We start from the raw sequence: 21,561 nt of genomic DNA, 5'->3' as shown, positions 1-21,561 counted from the left end.
TCTGTAAATGTACAGCAAGAAGCCATGAATTCAGGGCTCTCTCTTACCTGTGTATGATTGCTTGTTGTTCTTGAGGGTCTCCATAAAGTAGTCTCTCCTGTGTCCATATTCTGACACAGAACCTTCAGAAGGCTGTTTGAACATTCACCATTAAGTTTAGGAAATCAGCCTACATGGGGTTTATGGCTTTACCAAGATATTGATTGGCTTCTCAATGCTGTCACCAAATAGTTGACAAAACCAGCCGAGAAGAGAGGAATCCTTTATTTTGGCTCATGATTTCAGAGTATTGAGCAGAAATCTGGGTAGTGGGAGCCAGCCAAGAACCATAGAAATAGGATATGCAGTCACTTTGAGCTAGTTTGTCCTTCTATTCCATCTGGTTCTCTAGCCCATGAAAATGTCACCTTCAATATTTGTGGTACGTCTTTCCTCCCTCAGTTAATCCTCTCTAGAACTATTCTCACAAACATACCCAAATATGTGCCTCATGATCTCCAAGGTGAATCTAAACTCAGGCAGTAAAGATTAACCATCACACTAAGGTAGCAAGAGAAAAATATAAAGGTGTTTGTGGAAGCAAGACAGAAAGAAATTTGATTCATTGAAGTCATGTTACTAATTAGAGCTGAAACTTTAGTTTTTGTTTTACTGGTTATAATGAGTTATGTTTAGGCTTCCAAATTAGTGTTTTTAGCTCTATAGATAATATTGGGATATTATATATAAATAGTTTCTAAACAGCTATCTTGTTTATAATTAAGGAAAAGAGTCTCAAGACATTGTGCTGCTGTCCTCTCACATCTGCCCAGTACATGGCATAACATTTCAAAACAGCCTGAATTCATTTATATTACATATTTGATAAAGAATTAGTAAAACTCAACTAATAACATAATTAGCAGCTTGCTGGGTATTTTATACATACTGATTTTCATTACCCCTATTCTACACTAATTTTGACAGTTATCATTAATATAATATGGGTGCCACTTGTTATATTCCTGAGTGCTGTATGTAAATGATCTCATTTATTCTCAAAACCAATGAGTTATATATTATTATTGCATATTTAATAAGTATTATCAGACATTAGTATATATTGAAATAAGTGGTCCATCAAAATAATTTAGAAATGAAATTTCTCCCTTAGTATGGGTATTCAAAACCATTTATAGTATGACTTTTACTTAGAAAAATGCGTAATTTTAATCCTTAAAAGAATAACTGATATTGATTCTTTAATAATGCATTAATTATTATGTTTATCATAAACATTTATTTTAGGCTCTTAAGACATTAAAATAATTTTGAGAGAATCATAATTTATAGTGATCTAATATTAATATGTCTACTGTTTTGTTTGAAGACATAGTCTCAGTCAAATGAAAGTACATCATCAGACTTTTCTTGTATGAAATGAAACTTAAAAGATAAATTTATATAAATGGACTGATATATTTGCTAGGTACTTCTTTGACAAATAATTCCAAGCTAGGTTAAGAAACAAATTTTCTCAAAACTTTTTAAAATAAATATGTAATTTATGTCATCTTATAATGCAGATCTGACAGGTGCTCAAGATGGGAGTGTCAGAATGTTTGAATGGGGCCATTCTCAGCAAATAACCTGTTTTCGAACTGGTGGCAATTCAAGAATTACAAGAATGAGATTTAACTATCAGGGAAATAAGGTACTGTTGAGAATTAAATTACTTTTTTAAAAAATGGTTGATGGGGGCTGGAGAGATGGCTCACAGGTTAAGAGCACTGACTGCTCTTCCAGAAGTCCTGAGTTCAATTCCCAGCAACCAAATGGTGGCTCACAACCATCCACTATGAGATCTGGTGCCCTCCTCTGGTGTGCAGATATACATGGAAGCAGAATATTGTATACTTAATAAATAAATAAAATCTTCTAAAAAAATGGTTGATGGTGTATAAATTCACTAGCTTGAAGTTTTGAAGTGAGCATGAATAGTTTAAAAATGAAGTGTGTTTAGGAAGTACCGATTAAAGTATCTCCTAAAAAGTACCCCAGAAAATACTTTAGAAAAAGCAAAACAGTAGAGGCAAGCAGTATTTGAAGGATCAATAAATATTTCTTCAAAGCAAAGAATATAATTCCATAAGAAAAAGAGACTGCCTAAGATGTGCATAAAGGTACATGCATATATCCTGATTGTTTTGTTTTTGCTTCAAGTATAAAGAAAGAATCCTATAAATGTGAAAGGAATGGGGGTTATAAATGCTGTTTACCCATCTTTAGCATCAGACTACTCAACAATTCCAATTAAAAGGGAAAAACTAGCACTTGGGAGGCAAAAGCAGGTGGATCTCTGTGAGTTCGAGACCAGCCTGACTACAAGAGCTAGCTCCAGGACAGCCTCCAAAGCCACAGAGAAACCCTGTCTTGAAACCCCCCCCCCAAAAAAAAATGGGAAGAACTACATTTAGTAGAACTGTATCCATATAATTCTGCAAGATAAGGAATGAGAGGTAAATTGATATCCAGCCAGATTGTATTTCAAATTTAGTGGCTCGTTAAAACTATTTTAGTATATATCCCATGTGTATTCCTTCTGAAGAACAAATCTAGTTCTACTCCAGAAAACATAAACTAGAAAAGAGGGTTAGATAGTTGGGAAAGTATTTATAACAAATATAAAAGCAGTAGGCTAATATACCTAATAATAGCTCTATCAGAATTCTCAGAAAGCATTGGAGAAGCAAATAAGCAATGTGAATTTTACCAAAATCTCTATATGTTCATCACTGAAAATTGAGATTATATTAATTTATATTAGTTTAATATAAATTAAAACTGGGTAAGTATTTTCATTTTGATGGTACTTATTTACTAATGTGTAAGAATAAATGAGTAGTTGAATCAAAATTATTTTGCTTAAAATTTGATTTTACCTTCATCTTTCAACTTTTTTATATTTTTTGAACTTTATTTTGTGGGAAGAAGCCAAGCATATACCATGACTCATATGTGGAGGTCTAAGGATAACTTACAGGGGTCAATTCCCTCCTACTACTATGTGAATCCCAGACAGCTAACTGAATCGTCCAACTTGCCAGCCTTCATCTTTCAGTTTTCATTTATGCAAAGCAAAGTGTTCCCAGTTTTAAATTTCTAGTCTATAGTTATGTAGAGGGATATATTTATATGATTGTTCAAAACAGCACCTTTTTAATAGAATAAGTTTAAAAAAAAAAACTGTCTGTATAAAAGAAAGTTTAGGGCTGAGCAATGGTGGCCTATGCCTTTAATCCCAGCACTTGGGAGGCAGAGGCAGGTGGGTCTCTGAGTTTGAGGCCAGCCTGGTCTACAAAGTAAGTTCTTGGACAGCCAGAGCTACATAGAGAAACCCTGTTTAGAAAAATCAAACAAACAAACAAACAAACAAAAAGACAACTATACACTGTAATACACAGAGCACAATAATGATATGTGCCTGACAATGAGTAGTTAAACTCAAAATGTAAATTAGGATTTGTATATTATCCACTTTACTGTAAAAATCCTATATGAGTATTTGATATTCATAGAAAGAAATCTTACAGCAAGTAATGTCAGATTCTTATAATAGGTGATTGATCTAGAGGTAGGAAAAGACAGGGTTCTAAAATAGACATGATTTTTATATACTTTATAAATAAACATGTACTTTTTGGTTTTGTTTTGAGACAGGGTCTCATTCTGTGGATTACATTGGCTTTAAACTCATGGCAATCTTTCTTTCTGCTTTAGCCTCCTAAGTGCTTGGGATTACAGGTGTGAGCCCCAATGGCTAGCTTGCATGTAGTATTTTTGTAATGTTAAAAAAAAAGTTGGCTATTTTATCCTGTTAGATACATACCACATACTCCTATACTTAATTCAGTGTCTTCCTAATTAAATTATCTTGAGATTCAGCAAAAGAATTCTTTGACTTTCATCATTAATTCTTATTTTACTTTCTATTATTTGTGTATTTTTACTTTGTGCTTAACGGGTTTCCTTTTTTTGTTTGTTTGTTTTTGGGAGTTTTCTGACAGAGAATCAGTGCAAGTGTAGCATGATACTTGCATGGATCAGGCTGTCCCAGAACTCAGAGCAATTCTCCTTCCTCAGCCTTCTAAATGCTTGAATCACAGATGAGTAGGACTATGCCAAGTCATCTTATTTATGTATTTTCCATATTGCATGTTTTGTAAGACCTTATTTTGTGTTTTTAAATGAACACTTACTTATATAAAGTTTTACTTACATAAAGTTTTGTATGGCTTAATAATTAATTCAGTGTTCATTTTTGGAGTAGTTATAAGGACTATACAGACAATGGTGCAAGTTACTTTAATTAACCAAGTATCTGATGTTTGCTTCTTTTCTACACTAGAAGTTTTCTTAAAGTGATAGCTAAACATAGTTTGAGAGCCGGTTGGTGGTGGCCCACGCTTTAATCCCAGCACTCAGGAGGCAGAGGCAGGTGGATCTCTGTGAGTTCAAGACCAGCCTGGTCTACAAGAGCTAGTTCCAGGACAGTCTCCAAAGCCACAGAGAAACCCTGTCTCAAAAAACCAAAACAAAAAGAATAAATAAATATAGTTCAAAACTAGATTGAAGCTTATATGAAATGAAAAGGTAACAGTCTGTCAGTCACATGCTAAATATTGAGATAATGTGTCTCAGTGGGTATAAGGATAAATGTGTGCTTTTTATTTACATTCATCATTTAAATTTTTTTTTAAAGTTTGGAATTGTTGATGCTGATGGATATTTAAGTTTGTACCAAACAAACTGGAAATGTTGTCCAGTTACTGGGAGCATACCTAAGCCATATCTGGTAAGTTAAAAATGCCTACATGTATATAAAACATGAATTTTATGTTTAAAGATCAAAGCTATATTTGAGCAAGTAATATTAATAAATAAGATTTGTCTAGTGTTATACACTCAATCATGACTATAGTCTCCTATGTGAAAATTACTGAGTAAAGTTTAGAAAGTTAACATGCACAGCCTGTATCTTCAGAGACCCATGTAAAGTACTGGAGCTTATCCAACTTCACCAAGCTAATTAAGATGACTAGCAGACCAATGGCATATCAAGTTGTTTTCCTGTACACTCTAATTAATGATCAAATTAGAAAAAGGCATCCTGTTGCTGACCTGTTGTTTTCATCTCTGTTTAAGACTGTGCAGACTTCATAAATATTTGCCTTCAGAGAATAAAAATGTTATGTTTATTCTGTTCTTCATTGAATCCCTTTACAGAATTAAACAAAACAGTATATAGTAAAAAAAAAAAAAAAAGATTATAGATTATGATTCTGGTAATTCATCTGAGGTGAAATGTTAGAGTTCAGTATTGATCTAAATAAATGCAAGGGAGCATTGCCAGGACCCCTTGAAAAGGACTTAGTCTATTCTTTTCCTCATAGTTTTATGAGGCTACAGTGTGAACTGTGTAAGTTGATGTTCTGGAGAGACAACCTTTTTCAATTGGTGAAATAACCATAATAAGTTTGATTGAATATTCAGAAGTATTGTGAGCTTTCTAATTTTGTGACAGTAACTTTTTATTATTTTGAACAATTATTTAAAAGTTTTATTGGTTCTGAAAAATTCATAATGTCAATTTAACAAAGATATTTATATCAAAGATAATCTTAAATCCTGGTTTCTGTCTTCTTGTAAGACAGTCTTGTTGGTTATTCTTTTTTTTTTTTGTTTTGTTTTTGTTTTGTTTTGTTTTGTTTCCCCACTAGCTAGACCTCCATAACTATTTGAAGTTTAAACTTTGTATGTTTTCTTCTTAAGGTGTTGGTTGAAAAAAGTAAAAAAGATAGTTCAGGAACTGTTTGTATTTTTTACAGAAAGGGGGAGTGAATCACCATGAATGTTCCTTGTATTCTCCAAACTTTTTAATGTTCAGAAGATTGAAAAAAATAAAAATTATTTTTAAAAGATATAAAGTACATGATCACATTTTAGTTATACATCTGCTTGGTCATGGAAATTTTACTAGCAACAATAACATTTATTGTTTATAACCATTCCAGGCTTGGCAGTGTCATAACAAGACAGCCAATGATTTTGTCTTCGTTAGTTCTTCCTCTCTGATAGCTACAGCTGGTCTTTCAACTGACAATAGGTAAGAGATGTAGCTGAACAGAATAGATGAGAGATGTAGCTGAAATAGAAGTGTTGTATGTGGATAACTAAATTGTTTTGTTGTATAATTCTTTGTCAGTAATTATGCCTTAGGATTTTTATCATAAGGATTTGGGTTTTTTTATTTTATTTTTTAATTTTACATATAAATCCCAGTTCTCCCTCCCCTCATTCTGCTCCCTCCACCTTCCCCTAACCCCCACTCCCCATCTGCTCCTCAGAAAGGGAGTCAAGAAGCTCCTCCATGAGGAATCAAGAAGTCTATCTCATAACCACAATGAGGCCTGACCAAGGCCCTCCCCAAGGTGTCTAGGCTGAGCAAGGTATCTCTTTCATAGAAAATTGGTTCCAAAAAGCCAGTTCATGTAGTAGGGATGAATAGATAGCTCCTGGACCCACTGTCAGTGGCCTCATAACCTGCCCAATCCACCCTCTGTCACCTGCATTCAGGGGGTCTAGTTGTTTCTGTGGGTTTCCCCATCATGGTCTTGACCCCTTTGCTCATATTATGGCTCAAAACAAAGGATTTGTTTCTTATTTAAAACTTTCTCAGTGGCATAAAGCTTGGGAAATTCTAATACCATTTAAACAAAATCCATTCTTATTTGTAATGTTTTCATAGTGAGTCTTTAAAAGAATTTGGTTTTTGATGAAATGAACATTTCTTTATTCACAAAACTTGAAGGTGGAAAAGGTACTGTTATTTATTGCCCATATTATTTAGTTAGTCTTCACCATGGCCTCACCAGGTAGGTATTAGCATTTTTTACGACAAGAAAATAGAAGACTTAGAACAACTTTCTAGTTTACAAGAACATCTGTCGTCTTCCTCCATATACTCATGCAGAGCATCCAGACTCACGGTACAGACACACTGAGCTTGCTGAGTTTCTGAAACTCATCTGTAAGCTTCACACTGCCCTGGGAACTAGCTTTCAGGGCTGTAGACCCTATCCCCTGTTCAGTAGATTTCATGTATGTATATGCTCAATGGGATTTTCTATGACTTGTGTGTATTAGTTAGCAGATAGATTAGAAAATCAGTAAACACATAAATAATTTCTTTACTCAGCCTTCAGGTTAATTTTATTTATAAGTACATGTTAATCAAAACTTAAATCAATTTTGTAAGTTAATATGAAAACCTTCTTTTGAGCAAAGTTCAAATGTTATGTTTAATATTTGGCTTTTTTTCTCTATTAATTTTTGTGTTAGTTAAAAAGAAATCCTTTTTTTTTTCCCCAGAAACATATGTCTATGGGATACTCTAGTAGCACCTACCAATAGTTTAGTCCATGGTAAGTGTTTGGATATTTTTTGGTTTTTGTTTTTTGGGGGTTTTGGGTTTTTCCGAGACAGGGTTCCTCTATAGCTTTGGAGGCTGTCCTGGAACTCACTCGGTAGACCAAACTGGCCTCAAACTTACAGAGGTCCGCCTGTCTCTGCCTCCCTAGTGCTGGAATTAAAGGTGTACACTACCATCACCCGGCTCCATGGTAAGTTTTGAAGACATTTTATCAACTGTAGAAGTAAAAAAATTCACATCTTGGACTGTGGATGTAGCTTATTTGGAGAGTAATTATCTAGCATATACACACTCCTAGATGTGAACCTCAGCTCCTAGCACTACTATGGTCAATACAACAAGGTGTCAAGTCAGTAACTAAAACCAGTTGCTTTCCTCTGCACCAACAATGAATATCTATCATTTAGAATTTAAAAGATCATTTACACCTGAAATAATTACTGAGGCACTTGTCAAACAAAATACACACAAGGTATATATATATATAGAAAGGGACAAAAATAATTTAAAAAGTCAAAGAAGATCTAAATTAATGTAGAAAAGACCCAAGTTTAGAGCTTTGAAAACTTAATTTTGTTTAAAATGTCAGTTCCTCAGTTCTAATAAAATACAAGCAAACTCTTTTTTTGTTTGTTTTTTATTTTGTTTTGTTTTTGTTTTTCGAAACAGGGCTTCTCTGTGAAACAGTCCTGACTGTCCTGAACTTTCTCTGTGGACCAGGCTGGCCTCGAACTCACAGAGATCTGCCTGCCTCTGTCATCCAAGTACTTTAATCCAAGTACTAGGATTAAAGGTGTATGGCATCACTGTCAGGATCTAGCAGACTGTTCTATACATATAAATAAACAGATCCTAAAGTTTAGGTGAATATAGCATGTAACCAACAAAATACTGGGGGAAAAAAAAAAACAAATTCAGAGGACTCACTGCCTAATCAAAAAGTAATGTAAAGCTGCAATAATCATGACAGTGGCTTTTTTAAAAGTTACATAGAACATTGGAAAGACTAGATAGCTTCATTATAAGCTCCTTTATATATCATAGACTTTAACAAATAGATGCACAAAAGAATTCAGTGGAGAAAAAGATTTTTTTCAATAAAGTTCTAAAACAATTGAATAGTGACATAGAACAACATCTGAAAATATCTTCGACACTGACTTCACTTTTTACAAAATTTAACTCAAAATGGGTTGTAATGCTTCATGTAAAGTGTAATTTTCTAGAAGAAAACAGGAGGAAAATCTACGTGGCTTGGGTCTGATGGTGAATCTTTTAAATTATGTTTGAACGTTGTTTTAAGAATAAAGTGATAAGATGGGCATTGTTGATGCATGCCTTTAATCCCAGCACTCGGGAGGCAGAGGCAGGAGGATTTCTGTGAGTTTGAGGCCCAGCCTGGTCTACAGACAAGATCCAGGACAGGCTCCAAAGCTACACAGAGAAACCCTGTCTTGAAAAAAAAGAAAAAAAGAAAAAATAATAAATAAAGTGATGTTTCCTAGGACTTCTAAACAATCTCCCTCTCACTGTTTGAATAGCAAGTAAGCATATAAAAAGATGATCTAGATAAATTAATCAAGAAAATGCACATTCAGTGTGCTTCAAGATATCATTTATACCAACATGGCCAAAATTAAAGACTCAAAGTGTTGATTAGGGTGTACAGAAACTGCAACTGCTGACAGAAGTATAAAAATGCTACAACCATTTTGGAAAAAATTAACATGAACCTAGAATATACTCTTTTCTGTATATGAAAGCTACAAAAAGGCTTGCACAGGAATGTTCTTAGCACCTTTATAATAATTGTTTATTTACATATTGTTATACTGGTGTAATATTTACTATTCAAGCATTTGCTACTATTGAGTCCAGTTCAACTTGAGTTTCCTTTCCTTATGTTATGACCACAAAACTGTAGGCAGTTTGCTGGAACAATATTATGGCTACCCATATTTCCTCTCCACAGGATCATTCTCCATTGTCTCATGCCCAGTATCTCAAACCATTACTTATATTGCATTTGGTTTTTAAATTGGCTTAGTCAGGAAAGCCTATTTATTCTATTTTGACCACCTTATACAAGATGATCTTTTATTACTAAGTGGTTTAACTTTTTTTTTTTTTCCTTCAGCTTTTACCTGCCATGATAGTGGAGCCACAGTTTTAGCATATGCTCCCAAACATCAACTACTAATATCAGGTGGCAGAAAAGGTTTCACATGTATATTTGACCTTCGACAACGGCAACAGAGGCAACTTTTTCAGAGCCATGATTCCCCTGTTAAAGCCATTGCTATTGATCCAACTGAAGAGTACTTTGTTACAGGATCTGCTGAAGGCAATATAAAGGTAAACAAAGTTGATGCCATTGTATCATGCTTATAGTACTAATCTACTTAATAATAGTCTTATTCATTCTGTTGTAGTTAACAATGCTAATTACTATTTAATAAATCCTTTGATAGATGGAATTATTTTTAACTTGAAATTTTACTTTTCACTGGTTTTAAAATATGCTTAATTAATGCAAAAAGACAGATTTTCTATGGATCTAAGTATATTTCAGGTATTAGAATTAGTTTTGACTCTCTGCTCTTAGTTATGTATTTACTAAATTAAATTTCTGGCTTAACTGAGTAAACCCACGTTGCTCCTCTTTTTTCACATATAATAATAATGCTCAACAATTCAGATTCTTTAATTCTGGTTTAAGAATGTACCCAATTAAGCCTCATACATAGATTATCAAACTCTATTGTGCTTAAATTTTAAAGTTGTTTAAAGCATTAAGATTATTAAAAAATATTAAACAACTTATTGAAGTGTATATTGTAAGATTCCACCCCAAAAATACTTAGCTGTGAAGTTCTATGTTAAGGAAAAATTTAATTTAGTAAATACATAACTAAGAGCAGAGAGTCAAAACTAATTCTAATACCTGTTGATTTTGAGGGAAGATTCTGTGGGCCCATTACAAATGGATAAGCCAGTTTCAATTGTTCTTCAGGATGTTTAATGGCCAGCAAATCTAGATTTGAAGGACCTGATTCTTAGAGTCCATTATGTGAGTGTGAGCGTATTTAGTACTAAGTAAGATGAACTTCTCTCTTAGAATTAATAAGTTGTTTTCCTCCCCCTAACTTCTACCCCCCAGAAAATCAAACAGAACTCTAGAATTTAGAAATGTTGTTGTTGTTATTTATGTTTAATAGATGTTTTGTCAGCACATACTTGCTTGTTGTTGGCAGAGTTCTTAAGAGAGTTTTGAGTCCCCTGGAACTAGAGTTACAGCTTGTTCTGAACCTTCAAGTGGGTGCTGGAAATGAAACCCATGTTCTCTGGAGGAGCAGCCAGTGCTCTTAACCAGTGAGTCATCTCCTCAGCCCTAAAGTACTCTTGTAAAAATAATATATCCCAGCAGAATTCAAAGCCACTCTTTTATTTCAACTTGTGGCTGCTGGTAAAGGTTGTCAGGATTTGACAAGGAGCAAATTTGGACCTCCACCTGTTGCTTCCAGATTCTTAGAACCCTCAGAGAAAGAATTAGAAAGAAGACAAAGCACAGAACTGAGAAGAAGTTAATAGCAAAGTAGAAGTACACACTCAAGAAATAGTGTCAAATGGCTAGGATTTTGGATAATTCATATAATGAGCAAACATTAATGGAGGAAAGGATTGCTCATGAAGTGAAGGTCTACAGGGAAATCCAGGAATGAGTCTGGAATTTCCTGGAATAAGGTTTTCTCCCCTTTTTCTGTACTTAATGAGGTTTTTTTTTTTTTTTTTTGGGGGGGGGGTGTTGTAACATCAGATACAAGATGGAAGCCGGCCATTTGCCCAGTGTTAATCTGGAAATCTCATTGTAGCAAAGCAGAGGGACAATTAGCTGTCATCTGGGTTGGCCATGTTGGTCCCAGCTAATGTAGTGGTCTTACTGTAACACAGCTATGTGATTGCATTATCTTTTTTCCCTGTGTCTGCATAGTGTACCTCAAACAGACTTTAGTTTGGAGTAGGACAAACTTTGATTTAGATCAGCTATTTAGATTCTACAATGGTTCTGGAGTTTATATTTTTAAAATATTTGAAATTATATAGTTTGGGGCTGGAGAGATTGCTCAGTAGTTTAAAGCACAAGCTACTCTGACGGAATTCAGGTATGATTCTCAGCATGCACATGTAGCTCTCAACCACTTGTAACTTCTGGCCTCCTCAGGCATCAAGCACACATTCGATTCACATACATGTGTGTAATAAGTCACCCATACACATTAAATATTAAAGGTATAATATGTTTAAAAGGCATAATTTAACAGATTCATATAAAAAATAGTGTGGATTGATGAGGTTTTCTGTTTTTGTTTTTTTTTTGTTTTGTTTTGTTTTGTTTTTAGAAAAAGCTATTTCCCCTAAGTAGTATCAAAAAATCAGAAAGTAAATTCATTTCTCCAAACTGGGGAAAAAATATATATATCCTGAAGGCCTTTCCATACAGGCCTGTAATGAGAGAAGACATTTGGGATTTGATTTAAAAATGGACAATTTGTCCTGATGAGGGCTTATAATAGAAACTTTTAGAAATTAGTATTGTAGAATTTTAGTAATTGACTTTGTCTAAGCTTTACCAGGGTAGAGAGCCTCTAGATGTCAGTTAACTTTCATCCTTGCATGTTTCCTGAATACTCTGAGTATTCATTATTATAAGGAAGTAACACCCCATGGTGGCTACACAGCAAAACCTTTATTGTAGTTACTGATGCAAGTTTTTGTTGTTTGTACCCAGGTTGTCTTATCTTCAATGCATTGTTAATAATTTGTACTCTTGATGGATGGACTTTGAGTAATAATAAAGCAGCTGATAAATGGCTACAGCCTATAGAGAATCAGGAGACTGTGATCATATCATGGCTTATACAGATACTCTCCATCCTTGTAAAAATATCTTACCTGCACAGGAAGGCAGGTTTATATTTTCTTCTGGATTCCTAAGTTAATCACCAGCCCCAGTTTTCATTTGTCCTTCATATCTTTCAGATTTGGAGTCTTTCTACCTTTAGTCTTCTCCATACTTTTATCAGTGAACATGCTCGACAGTCTATTTTTAGAAATATTGGAACTGGAGTCATGCAAGTTGAGACAGGACCAGCAAATCACATTTTCTCTTGTGGAGCTGATGGAACAATGAAAATGAGGATACTGCCGGATCAGTTTAGCCCTTTAAACGAGGTGTTAAAAAATGATGTAAAATTGATGCTGTAACATTTTCACAAGAGGGTGTGTGATTTATTACCTGCTTTGTGGAAGTGGCCAACAGATACAGTATGCAGTAATCCCCTGTACTAAGGGTAAGCTAATGCTTTTATCCCCTGTACCAAGGGTAAGCTAATGCATTCTTGTTGTCATATTTATTTTATGGAGCTTTGCCCTTAATGCACTGATGCCTTAAAAGTTAACCGGTCATTCAAAGTTAGATCCTATTACCTAACATAGAATGTATAAGTAATGCTGTATTCATACTTATTTATAGTATATTTTAGTAAAATGTCATCACATTAAAGGAACTTTGTTTTCTCATTGTTACAAACTCTTCTGCAGACCCCAGTGCATGAATATTATTGACAGTAAAACCCTTTAAGACAGGTGCCGAGAAAATACTCATCATTTTATTGACCACACTCACTACTTTGTTACACAGACATCATAATTTTTTTTCTGTTAATAATGAGAAGTTTATGTATAGGTAAGATAAGACATCTCCATTAAAACTACTATTGGAACTTCCATATAAAAGAACCAAGGAGTTCATTAGGGTTTTGCTCTTTCCCTTCTATAGCCCAGATGTGTGTATGTAAATGTATTTATGTGTATGTATATATATGTGCATATGTATATATATATTACACATCTTATTTGATATTGTATATATACAAAAAGAAACTCCAAGTCTTTTATGTGTTTTGTGCCATAACACCTACTGCCACAAGTATAAAACTTCACTTGCAACTGTTTTTTAATATAATTTTTAAAATTATCACTTTAATTTTCAAGTCACTTTTAGGAAGAATTCAAAGATTACTATTTTAAAGATATTAAATCAAATAAGTCTCAGTAGGCAATAAAGATGTTATGTGGCACATAAGCATTTACATTTATGAATTTGTCACCAGTTTTTGATGATCAGTCATTTTACTTAAATTCTGTTTTAGTTTTATGTTTTTTAGATGAATTTAGTCTCAAAATTCTGAAAATGTTAGAGCAGTGTTTTTAGAAACATTGTGAAAAGAGTCAAATTAAATAGGTAGTATTTACAAATGTACAGTGCCCTCCATATCTACCATTGATAGGAAATAAACCTTATATTTTATTATTTTTGCCAAAATATATTATTTATTATAAAATTTATCCAAAATATTTAAAATTTACAATGCTTCTAACTTAAATATACTAGCCCTATTTCTGTTTGTTTCATGCTATACCTTTTCTGATTCAGAAATGTAAAAAAACTTGATAAATACTTGATTCCTAGCCAATGAGACTGGCAGTAGATGGGGATAAGTGTTTAAGGGACAGTTACATATTACTTAGCTTAAATTTATTTTTAGTTAGAACTGTAAATGACCATTTTTATGTAAGGAAATACGGAAAACTATTAGGAGTTAAAGAGTCAAAGCAAAGAAATGAAGGGCTGGTAAATGAATTTTGTAATATCCTCAGGATACTTTTATTATAAAAGTATATTGTTAAAGGTTTTGTAAATTGTATTTCATAATTTTAAATATAGTGACAAGTTACAGTAAAAACACTGTCATTATAGAAAGTTTATATATGCACATAGTAACCTGTACCTATAAATTGTGCAATAACAATATATGACTATTTTGCCATGGAGAAATCTGTGACAATATTGCAAATAATATTATTCTTTGATGTAGCTAAGTTATTTTTTAGTAATCTCTTCACAAATCAAGATTCAAAAGGCTTTAAACACTTTCCTTAAGAAAGAAAATTTATCGTGTTTATTAAAAACAAAAGGCTTTGGGTATGAACTATTGAGCATTCTAATTGAGGGTTTATATGAATAACCACATATTATGTAAGCCCATATGTATTTACATCCAGAGTCATATTTTAAATAAACAATCATGTAGTGATTTTTTTCGCATGCTTTTGTTTTAAGTATTTCTACCAGTTTAGTTGATTTTAAGTATGTGACATTTTTAAATTCAGAATTTCTATATATGTGACAGTTATAATATTTAACTTCCTCATACCTTCTCATTCTGTTCTACAATCTTTTTTACTTAATGAATAATCATTAAAGATGGTGTCTTAGGATTTCTATTGCTTCAAAGAGACACCATGACCATGGCAACTCTTATAAAGAAAACATTTAATTGTGGTGACTAACTTACTGTTGAGAGGTTCAGTCCATTATCATCGTAGTGGGACATGGCAGTGTGCAGGCAGACATGGTGCTGGAGAGGTAACTGCTACATGTTGATGTAGGCAACAGAGAGTAGACTGAGACTCTGAGCAAAGCTAGAGCAAAAGAAACCTTCTGTCCCCACACTTTTTCCAACAAGGCTACACCTCCTAAATAATGCCAATCCCTTTGGGGGCTATTTTATTTAAAACTACCACAGATAAGAATAAAAGTAATTGGAATGTGTAAAGATAAATGCATTTACACTTATATTTTCATTATTCAATCAAATGGAATGAACACATCAAAATACATTTAAATTCTGTTTTCTGAGAATGAATTTGTTACAGAGATTTTTTAAAACATTTTTTATTAGTTCTTTAGGAAATTCTTATCATGTACCCCAATCCCACTCATTTTCCAGGCCCTCTATGTCTGCCCCTCACCCCCCCCCCATAGTGTCCCCCAAAAGAAAATCTAAAAACTATTAAAAACAAATCGGAAAAAAAAAACCCATCCTTCATCTTTACTGCCTCTCCAACACCTCATTTGGCTTAGTGGCACTGGGAGCTGTGATGTGTCTTGTAGTATACCTATCTGTCTGCTCCACTTTGCTTGCAAATGTTCTTTTTTTTTTTCCAACTTTTTTTATTTGAATTAGAAACAGGATTGTTTTACATGACAATCTCGGTTCCCTTCTCCCACCCATCCTCCCCTACCATCCCCCCTCCAACTAAAACCTTACCTGTCACATATCCTTTCTGCTTCCCCTGGATGGTGAGACCTTCCATAGGGTGTCATCAGTGTATATTGTATCCTTTGGGATAGGGCCTAGGCACACACACACCCCACACCCCACCCCCCATCCCCACCCTCCCTTGTGTCTTGGCTCAGGGAGTATTCCTTTATATGGAATGGGCTTCTGAAGTCCACACCTATGCTAGGGATAAATATTGGACTTCTACAGGAGGTCCCGTAGATTTCTGAGGTTTCCTCACAGAAACCCATGTTCCTGGGGTCTGGATCAGTCCCATGCTGGTATTCCAGCTATCAGACTGGGGAGCAAGAGTTCCCGGATGTTCAGGTCAGCTGTTTCTGTGGGTTTCACCAGCTTGGTCCAGACCTCTGTGCTCTTCACTGGTCCTTCTCTGCATCTGGGTTCCAGTTCAGTTCGTTGATTAGTTATGGGTGTCTGCTTCTACTTCCATCAGCTGCTGGATGAAGGTTATAGGATGGCATGTTACTCAGTCATCAATCTCATAGTCAGGGGAGGGCATTTAAAGTAGCCTCTCCTCCATTGCTTAGATTGTTAGCTGGTGTCATCTTTGTAGATCTCCAGACATTTCCCTCATGCCTGATTTCTCTGTAAACCAAAAATGTCTCCCTCTATTATGATATCTCCATTCTTGTTATCATGTATTCTTCCCCTGACTCAAACTTTCTGCTCCCTCATGTCCTTGGCATCCCTCTTCTTCTCCCCTTGTTGGTCTGGTTCAAAGCCTCTGGCTTCTGGTTCATCATTAACACTAGACCCTCATTAAAACTCTTCCGGATATCTCACCATTGTCTTAAGTCATGGAGATCCTGGGGTCATGGTTCCCACATTACCAGTCCCTTCATACACTCCATCAGGTCATAGATGGGGGAAATCATGGGAAATACACCCAATGACCTGGATGTGTTTTGAGGTAGCAGCTGATTTGGTCAGTCCCACTAGGGCCACCTCCCTCAGAAGAGCCAGCTCTTCTGCACCATGCCATCAGGAAACATGAGAGATGGCTCTGAAGAGGTATGGAGTGGGACCAGCTCTCCTGTAAGGGCAGAGATATTCTGTGAAGTGGCCAGTGAAGGGCAGGGCCTAAGAAGGGCAGGGCTGTAACTTGGATTTCAATACTATGGTCCCCTGTGGTGTCTTGGGCCACAAAGTTCAGCAGAGACCCCAGCTACAGCAGGAATATGAACCCAGACATGACCTTGGGTTCAGCTTGGACCCGGACATCACCATGGCCCCCGTGGCAGCACAGACCATCCAGACCAATATGGCTTCAGTGGCAGCATGGCCCAAGGACACCAACATGGCTTCAGGTGACTGACCAGATCCCAAGTATCTGAACAGCCCTCAGTGGTAACAGAAGCCATGGACGTCAAATCAGACCCTGACTGCTATAAGATAATAGACGTGGCCCTGGGCAGCAGCTCAGGCCCAATCATCACCATGGCACTGGGTGGCCACTCAGATCAGCATGGCCCTGGTGGTAGTACATCCCTCAGACACCAGCATGGCCCCAGGTGACCAACCAGACCCTAGGCATCCATGTGGCCTTTGGTAGCAACCCAGGCCACAGACATCAACACATACCCTGGTTGCAGTAGGACCTCAGAGGACCCAGACATGGTCCTTGGCAGCAGCTGGCATCCGGATGTCACCATGGCCCCAGCAATAGCCCTCATATACCAACATTGTTAGAAATGTTTTGACATGGCAGGTCTCAAGCTCTACAGGATTTCTCATCATTCCACGCCACCCCCCCCACCCCACCCCCCACCACGCACACACCTTTGCTTCCACTCTTTGCTTTTAGATAAGGTAGAAATTTGCTGTTGTGCTTACCAGAACTTTATAAGGGCATTGGGCATAAACTAATTAAGCATTTAACTCTACTCTTATCTACTCTTCTTTAAAATTAAAGTTAAAAATGAGTTTTATTTTGTTTTTAACAGCAAAAATGTTTAAATGGATCTCATTAACTGAAACAATATAAAGACATTTCAGGAAATACTTTGTATAGCTTTAAAGTGGAAATGGTATTATTAACAGGATTAGAAGGCATACATATTTTACAAAACAAGAAATTTAGCCAGGTCATGGTGCATGCCTTTAATCCCACGAGTTAGGAGGCAGAGGCAGGCAGATGTCCAAGTTTGAGGCTAGCAGGTCTACAAAGTAAGTTCCAGGACTGCCAGAGCTACTCAGAGAAACCAGGAGAGTGGAAGGGAGGGAGGGAGATTTGAATGTCTTGTGACAGAGGACCACAGCCAGTTAAAAAAAAAAAAATCAAGCAAGTTTACAAGAAATTATTTGTGAAGAGGTATGTCAATGCCCCGTATATAGTATCACTTTAAGTTATTAGAGAAAGATCAAACTGAATAATCATTCCTCAGAGCAGTACATTAGAAGTTAAATAATATATGTTAAATAAAATGCCCTTAATAGTAGTTAATGGAATGTTATAAGGAAAAATTGTAAAGGCATATATCACTTTATTGTGCTCTGAGGATAATTTTAATTTGGGATGTTTTACAAACTGAAGGTTTGTGGCAACTGTGGTCAGGTATGACTATAGTCGTTAATTACCAATACATAATCAGGTAATGGTTAGGATATTTTATTTAGGTAAAATGCCTTACTGAGTTCCCTAGCCAACTGGCAGGAAAGCAGAACAAGCTGAAGCAGAAGGGAAAAGAGAGAGAGTCTACCATGTACCTTTCCTAACTCTTTAAAACTTCTTCCATTGTCACCCTGACATCACCTTGACCACGCCCTGATGGGTATGGTCGGGAACACCCTTAGGAGGCATGGTTACAGTGTCTCCCTACACATGACTATGGACAACACTGTTTTTCCAAAGGACTTCATAGCTGTCACACTTTCATATTTCTTACTGTATTTCAAACTGTACTCACCACTGTATCATTTTGATCACATAATGATTGTTTTGGGACTTCCTACTATACCCATAAAATACTGCAAACTTAACCTATGAATGTATTTTTGACTGTTCCCTGACTGTTGCCCAGTCTTTCTCCCTCTCTTTAGACCTTCCTATCCTGACATGCCATATTGAAATTAAACCAACTAACAACCATACAGTGGCCTCTTAAGTGCTAACTGAAGTGAAAGGAAGAGTCTTTTGCCTCATCCTTTAAATCAAAAGCAAGGATATATTAACTTCAGTGAAGAAAGTATGTCAAAAGAAGAACTAAGCCAGGGCTAGCGAGATGATTCAGTGAGTAAAGGTACTTCCTTCTGAAACTCATAACCTACTTGAATCTGATCCCCAGAATCCACCAAGGAGAAAGATCCAACTACACACATGCAGATGCACTCACATGCAGATGCACACACATGGAAGCACACACACACACACACACACACACACATTTTGTTTTGTTTTTTTAAGGGAGTAGAGAAAGAAGAACTAAGCCAAACGTTGTTGGCTGAAATGGGTCTGGTTACAAGATCAAAGCAGATATAGCATTCCCTTAATCTAATGTATAATCCAGTTTAAGAGCGTGACTATTCTGGGGATCAAGACCAGGCTGGTGAAACCCACAGAAACAGCTGACCTGAACAAAGGGGAGCTCATGGACCCCAGACTGATAGCTGGGAAACCAGCATAGAACTGTATCAGACCCCCTGAACGTGGGTTTCAGTTAGGCCTGGGCAATCTATGGGACCTCTGGTAGTGAATCAGTATTTATCCCTAGTACACAAATGGACTTTGCGAGCCCACTCCTCATAGAGGGATAATCTCTCAGCCTAGACACTTGGGGGAGGCCCTAGGCCCTGCTCCAAATGATATGACAGATTTTTTTTTTGAAGATCCCCCATGGAAGGCCTCACCCTCCCTGGAGAGCAGAAAGGGTATGGGATAGGGAGTTAGTGGGGGACAGGGGAGGAGAGGAGGGAGAGGGAACTGGGATTGACATGTAAAACAATCTCGTTTCTAATTTAAATTTAATAAATGGAAAGAAACAAAACTAAAAAAAATCACAAAAAAAAAAAAAACCATGACTTCTGATTTCATGAAGGCTCAGAGAGGAGAGAAAGCTGTGGAACAAGGGTTTGAAGCTAGCAGACATTGGTTCATCAGATCAAAGAGCACCCATCTCTACAACATGAAAGTGCAAGGTGACAACAATGCTGCCACAGAAGCTGCAGCAAGTTTTCAGACTCTTTCTGCCGAGGGAATTGCCTTTCTGGCCTTGGGATTCCTATCATGCACAGCTTTTTCAAATGTGAGCTCTAGGAGATGGAACTCAGAACCTCACACTCACTAAGCTTGCACTTTACTGACTGAGCTATCTATCGCCCTAGCCCAGTCTTTTTTATACGGTGGATAATTAGTAATCCACTATATTGAGTAATTGTTTTTCAATTGTATTCTCCCACAAGGGGCCACTGGGCCATCAACTGAGGAAACTGGGGAGCCCTAGAAGTGAGGTCTTAATGAGAGCAGTGTATAAGGGGCAAATGACAAGAGTCTGTGGCCAACACCTAGAAACCATTTTCAGAGTGGATAGATGATCTGTGCCATTCTAATTCCTTGGTAATTGATAATGTAAAGGCTTATTTCTGAATTTCCAGGTAAAATCATGGGTTAGAGGCTACATCTGTGAGAGCCAGGAAGGAAAAATATAGAATGCTGTGCCCGAAAAATTTGTTTCATCCTCTTCCGGTACTGGAAAAAGCTGCCCAGCAAGAAAATCCCCACAAAAGTCCAGAGGAGATACATAAAACAGATGCAAAATTACAACACAGAAACAGGAAAGTGAAAGGCAAGGCGATATATTCCATAAGTGTTGAACTTATAGACATGGACATGGGTAAAATGCCAGGTGACAATATCAGAGCTTTTCTGGGGAAAAGTATCAGGTTCTTGAAAGAGGAGACAAGCAGATTAATTGAATACAGAGGAAAATCCACAACACAGGGAAAAGAATGGATGAAAACATGAGCAACTTGGAAGAAAAATTCAGCAAGGAAATTGAGGTTTTTTTTTTTTTTTTTTTTTAAGGAAAACATTGAAAATGAAAAACTCAAGAGTCAAATAACAGTGGAGGGGATAGAGAGATGATTCACCATGTAAGACCAAATACTACTCTTGAAGAAAATCTGATTTGGGTTCTCAGTACCCATGTCTGCTCACAACCTCCTGTAACTCCAAGTCTTAGGGACCCAATGTCTTTGGGCATTGTGCTCAAACACATATACACTTACAGTATTAGGGTTCTCTTGAGGAACAGAACTTATAGAATGAATATATATATATATATATATATATATATATATATATATATATATGATGAATGAACATACATTGAATTAACACATATGTGGTTTATTAGAGTGACTTACAGCCTGTATTCCAGCTAGTCCAACAATGGCTACCAATGGAAGGTCTAAGAATCCAGTAGCTGCTTAGCTCACAAGGCTGAATGTCTCAGTTGGTCTTCAGTACATGGCAGAATCCTGAAGAAGTAGGCTCTAATGTTAGTGAAGTGATGAACTTGCCAGCAAGAGCAAGGGCAAATAGGCAAAGAGAAAGCCCTTCTTTCTTCCATGTCTTTTATGTAGGCTACCACCACAAAGTGTGGCCCAGGTTAAAGTTGTATCTTTCCACCTCAAAAGACTTAGATTAAAAGTGGGTCTTTCCCCCCACCCCACCTCCCATCTAGAGGGAGCTCATGGACTCTGGACTGACAGCTGGGAAGCCTGCATGGGACAGAACTAGGCCCTCTGAATGTGGGTGACAGTTGTGTGGCTTGGTCTGTGTGTGGGGGCCTTGGCAGTGGGACCAAGATCTGTCCCCTGGTGCAAAAAGCAAATGTGCTTTTTGGAGCACATTCCCTATGGTAGGATGCCTTGCTCAGCCTTGAT

The 21,561-nt window shown here is 36.3% G+C and overlaps 1 protein-coding gene across 1 annotated transcript in view; it reads left to right on the top strand.

Annotated features, from left to right (window-relative positions):
• Positions 1–14,639, top strand: part of Dmxl1 (Dmx like 1) — a 134,690-nt gene extending 120,051 nt beyond the window's left edge. Inside the window, exons 38-43 of the mRNA XM_027400878.2 lie at positions 1,566–1,693; positions 4,742–4,834; positions 6,054–6,145; positions 7,411–7,463; positions 9,609–9,826; positions 12,512–14,639. Coding sequence (XP_027256679.1) covers positions 1,566–1,693; positions 4,742–4,834; positions 6,054–6,145; positions 7,411–7,463; positions 9,609–9,826; positions 12,512–12,736 — 809 coding nt within the window. The 3' untranslated portion in view covers positions 12,737–14,639. The remainder of the gene's footprint in view (positions 1–1,565; positions 1,694–4,741; positions 4,835–6,053; positions 6,146–7,410; positions 7,464–9,608; positions 9,827–12,511) is intronic.
• Positions 14,640–21,561: the final 6,922 nt, after the last annotated feature.

The sequence above is a fragment of the Cricetulus griseus genome, chromosome 2 (genome assembly GCF_003668045.3).
Source record: "Cricetulus griseus strain 17A/GY chromosome 2, alternate assembly CriGri-PICRH-1.0, whole genome shotgun sequence".
NCBI classification, from domain to species: domain Eukaryota; kingdom Metazoa; phylum Chordata; class Mammalia; order Rodentia; family Cricetidae; genus Cricetulus; species Cricetulus griseus.
The sequence above is the reverse complement of the archived record's forward strand: the minus strand, read 5'-3'. Positions and strand labels throughout refer to the sequence as shown.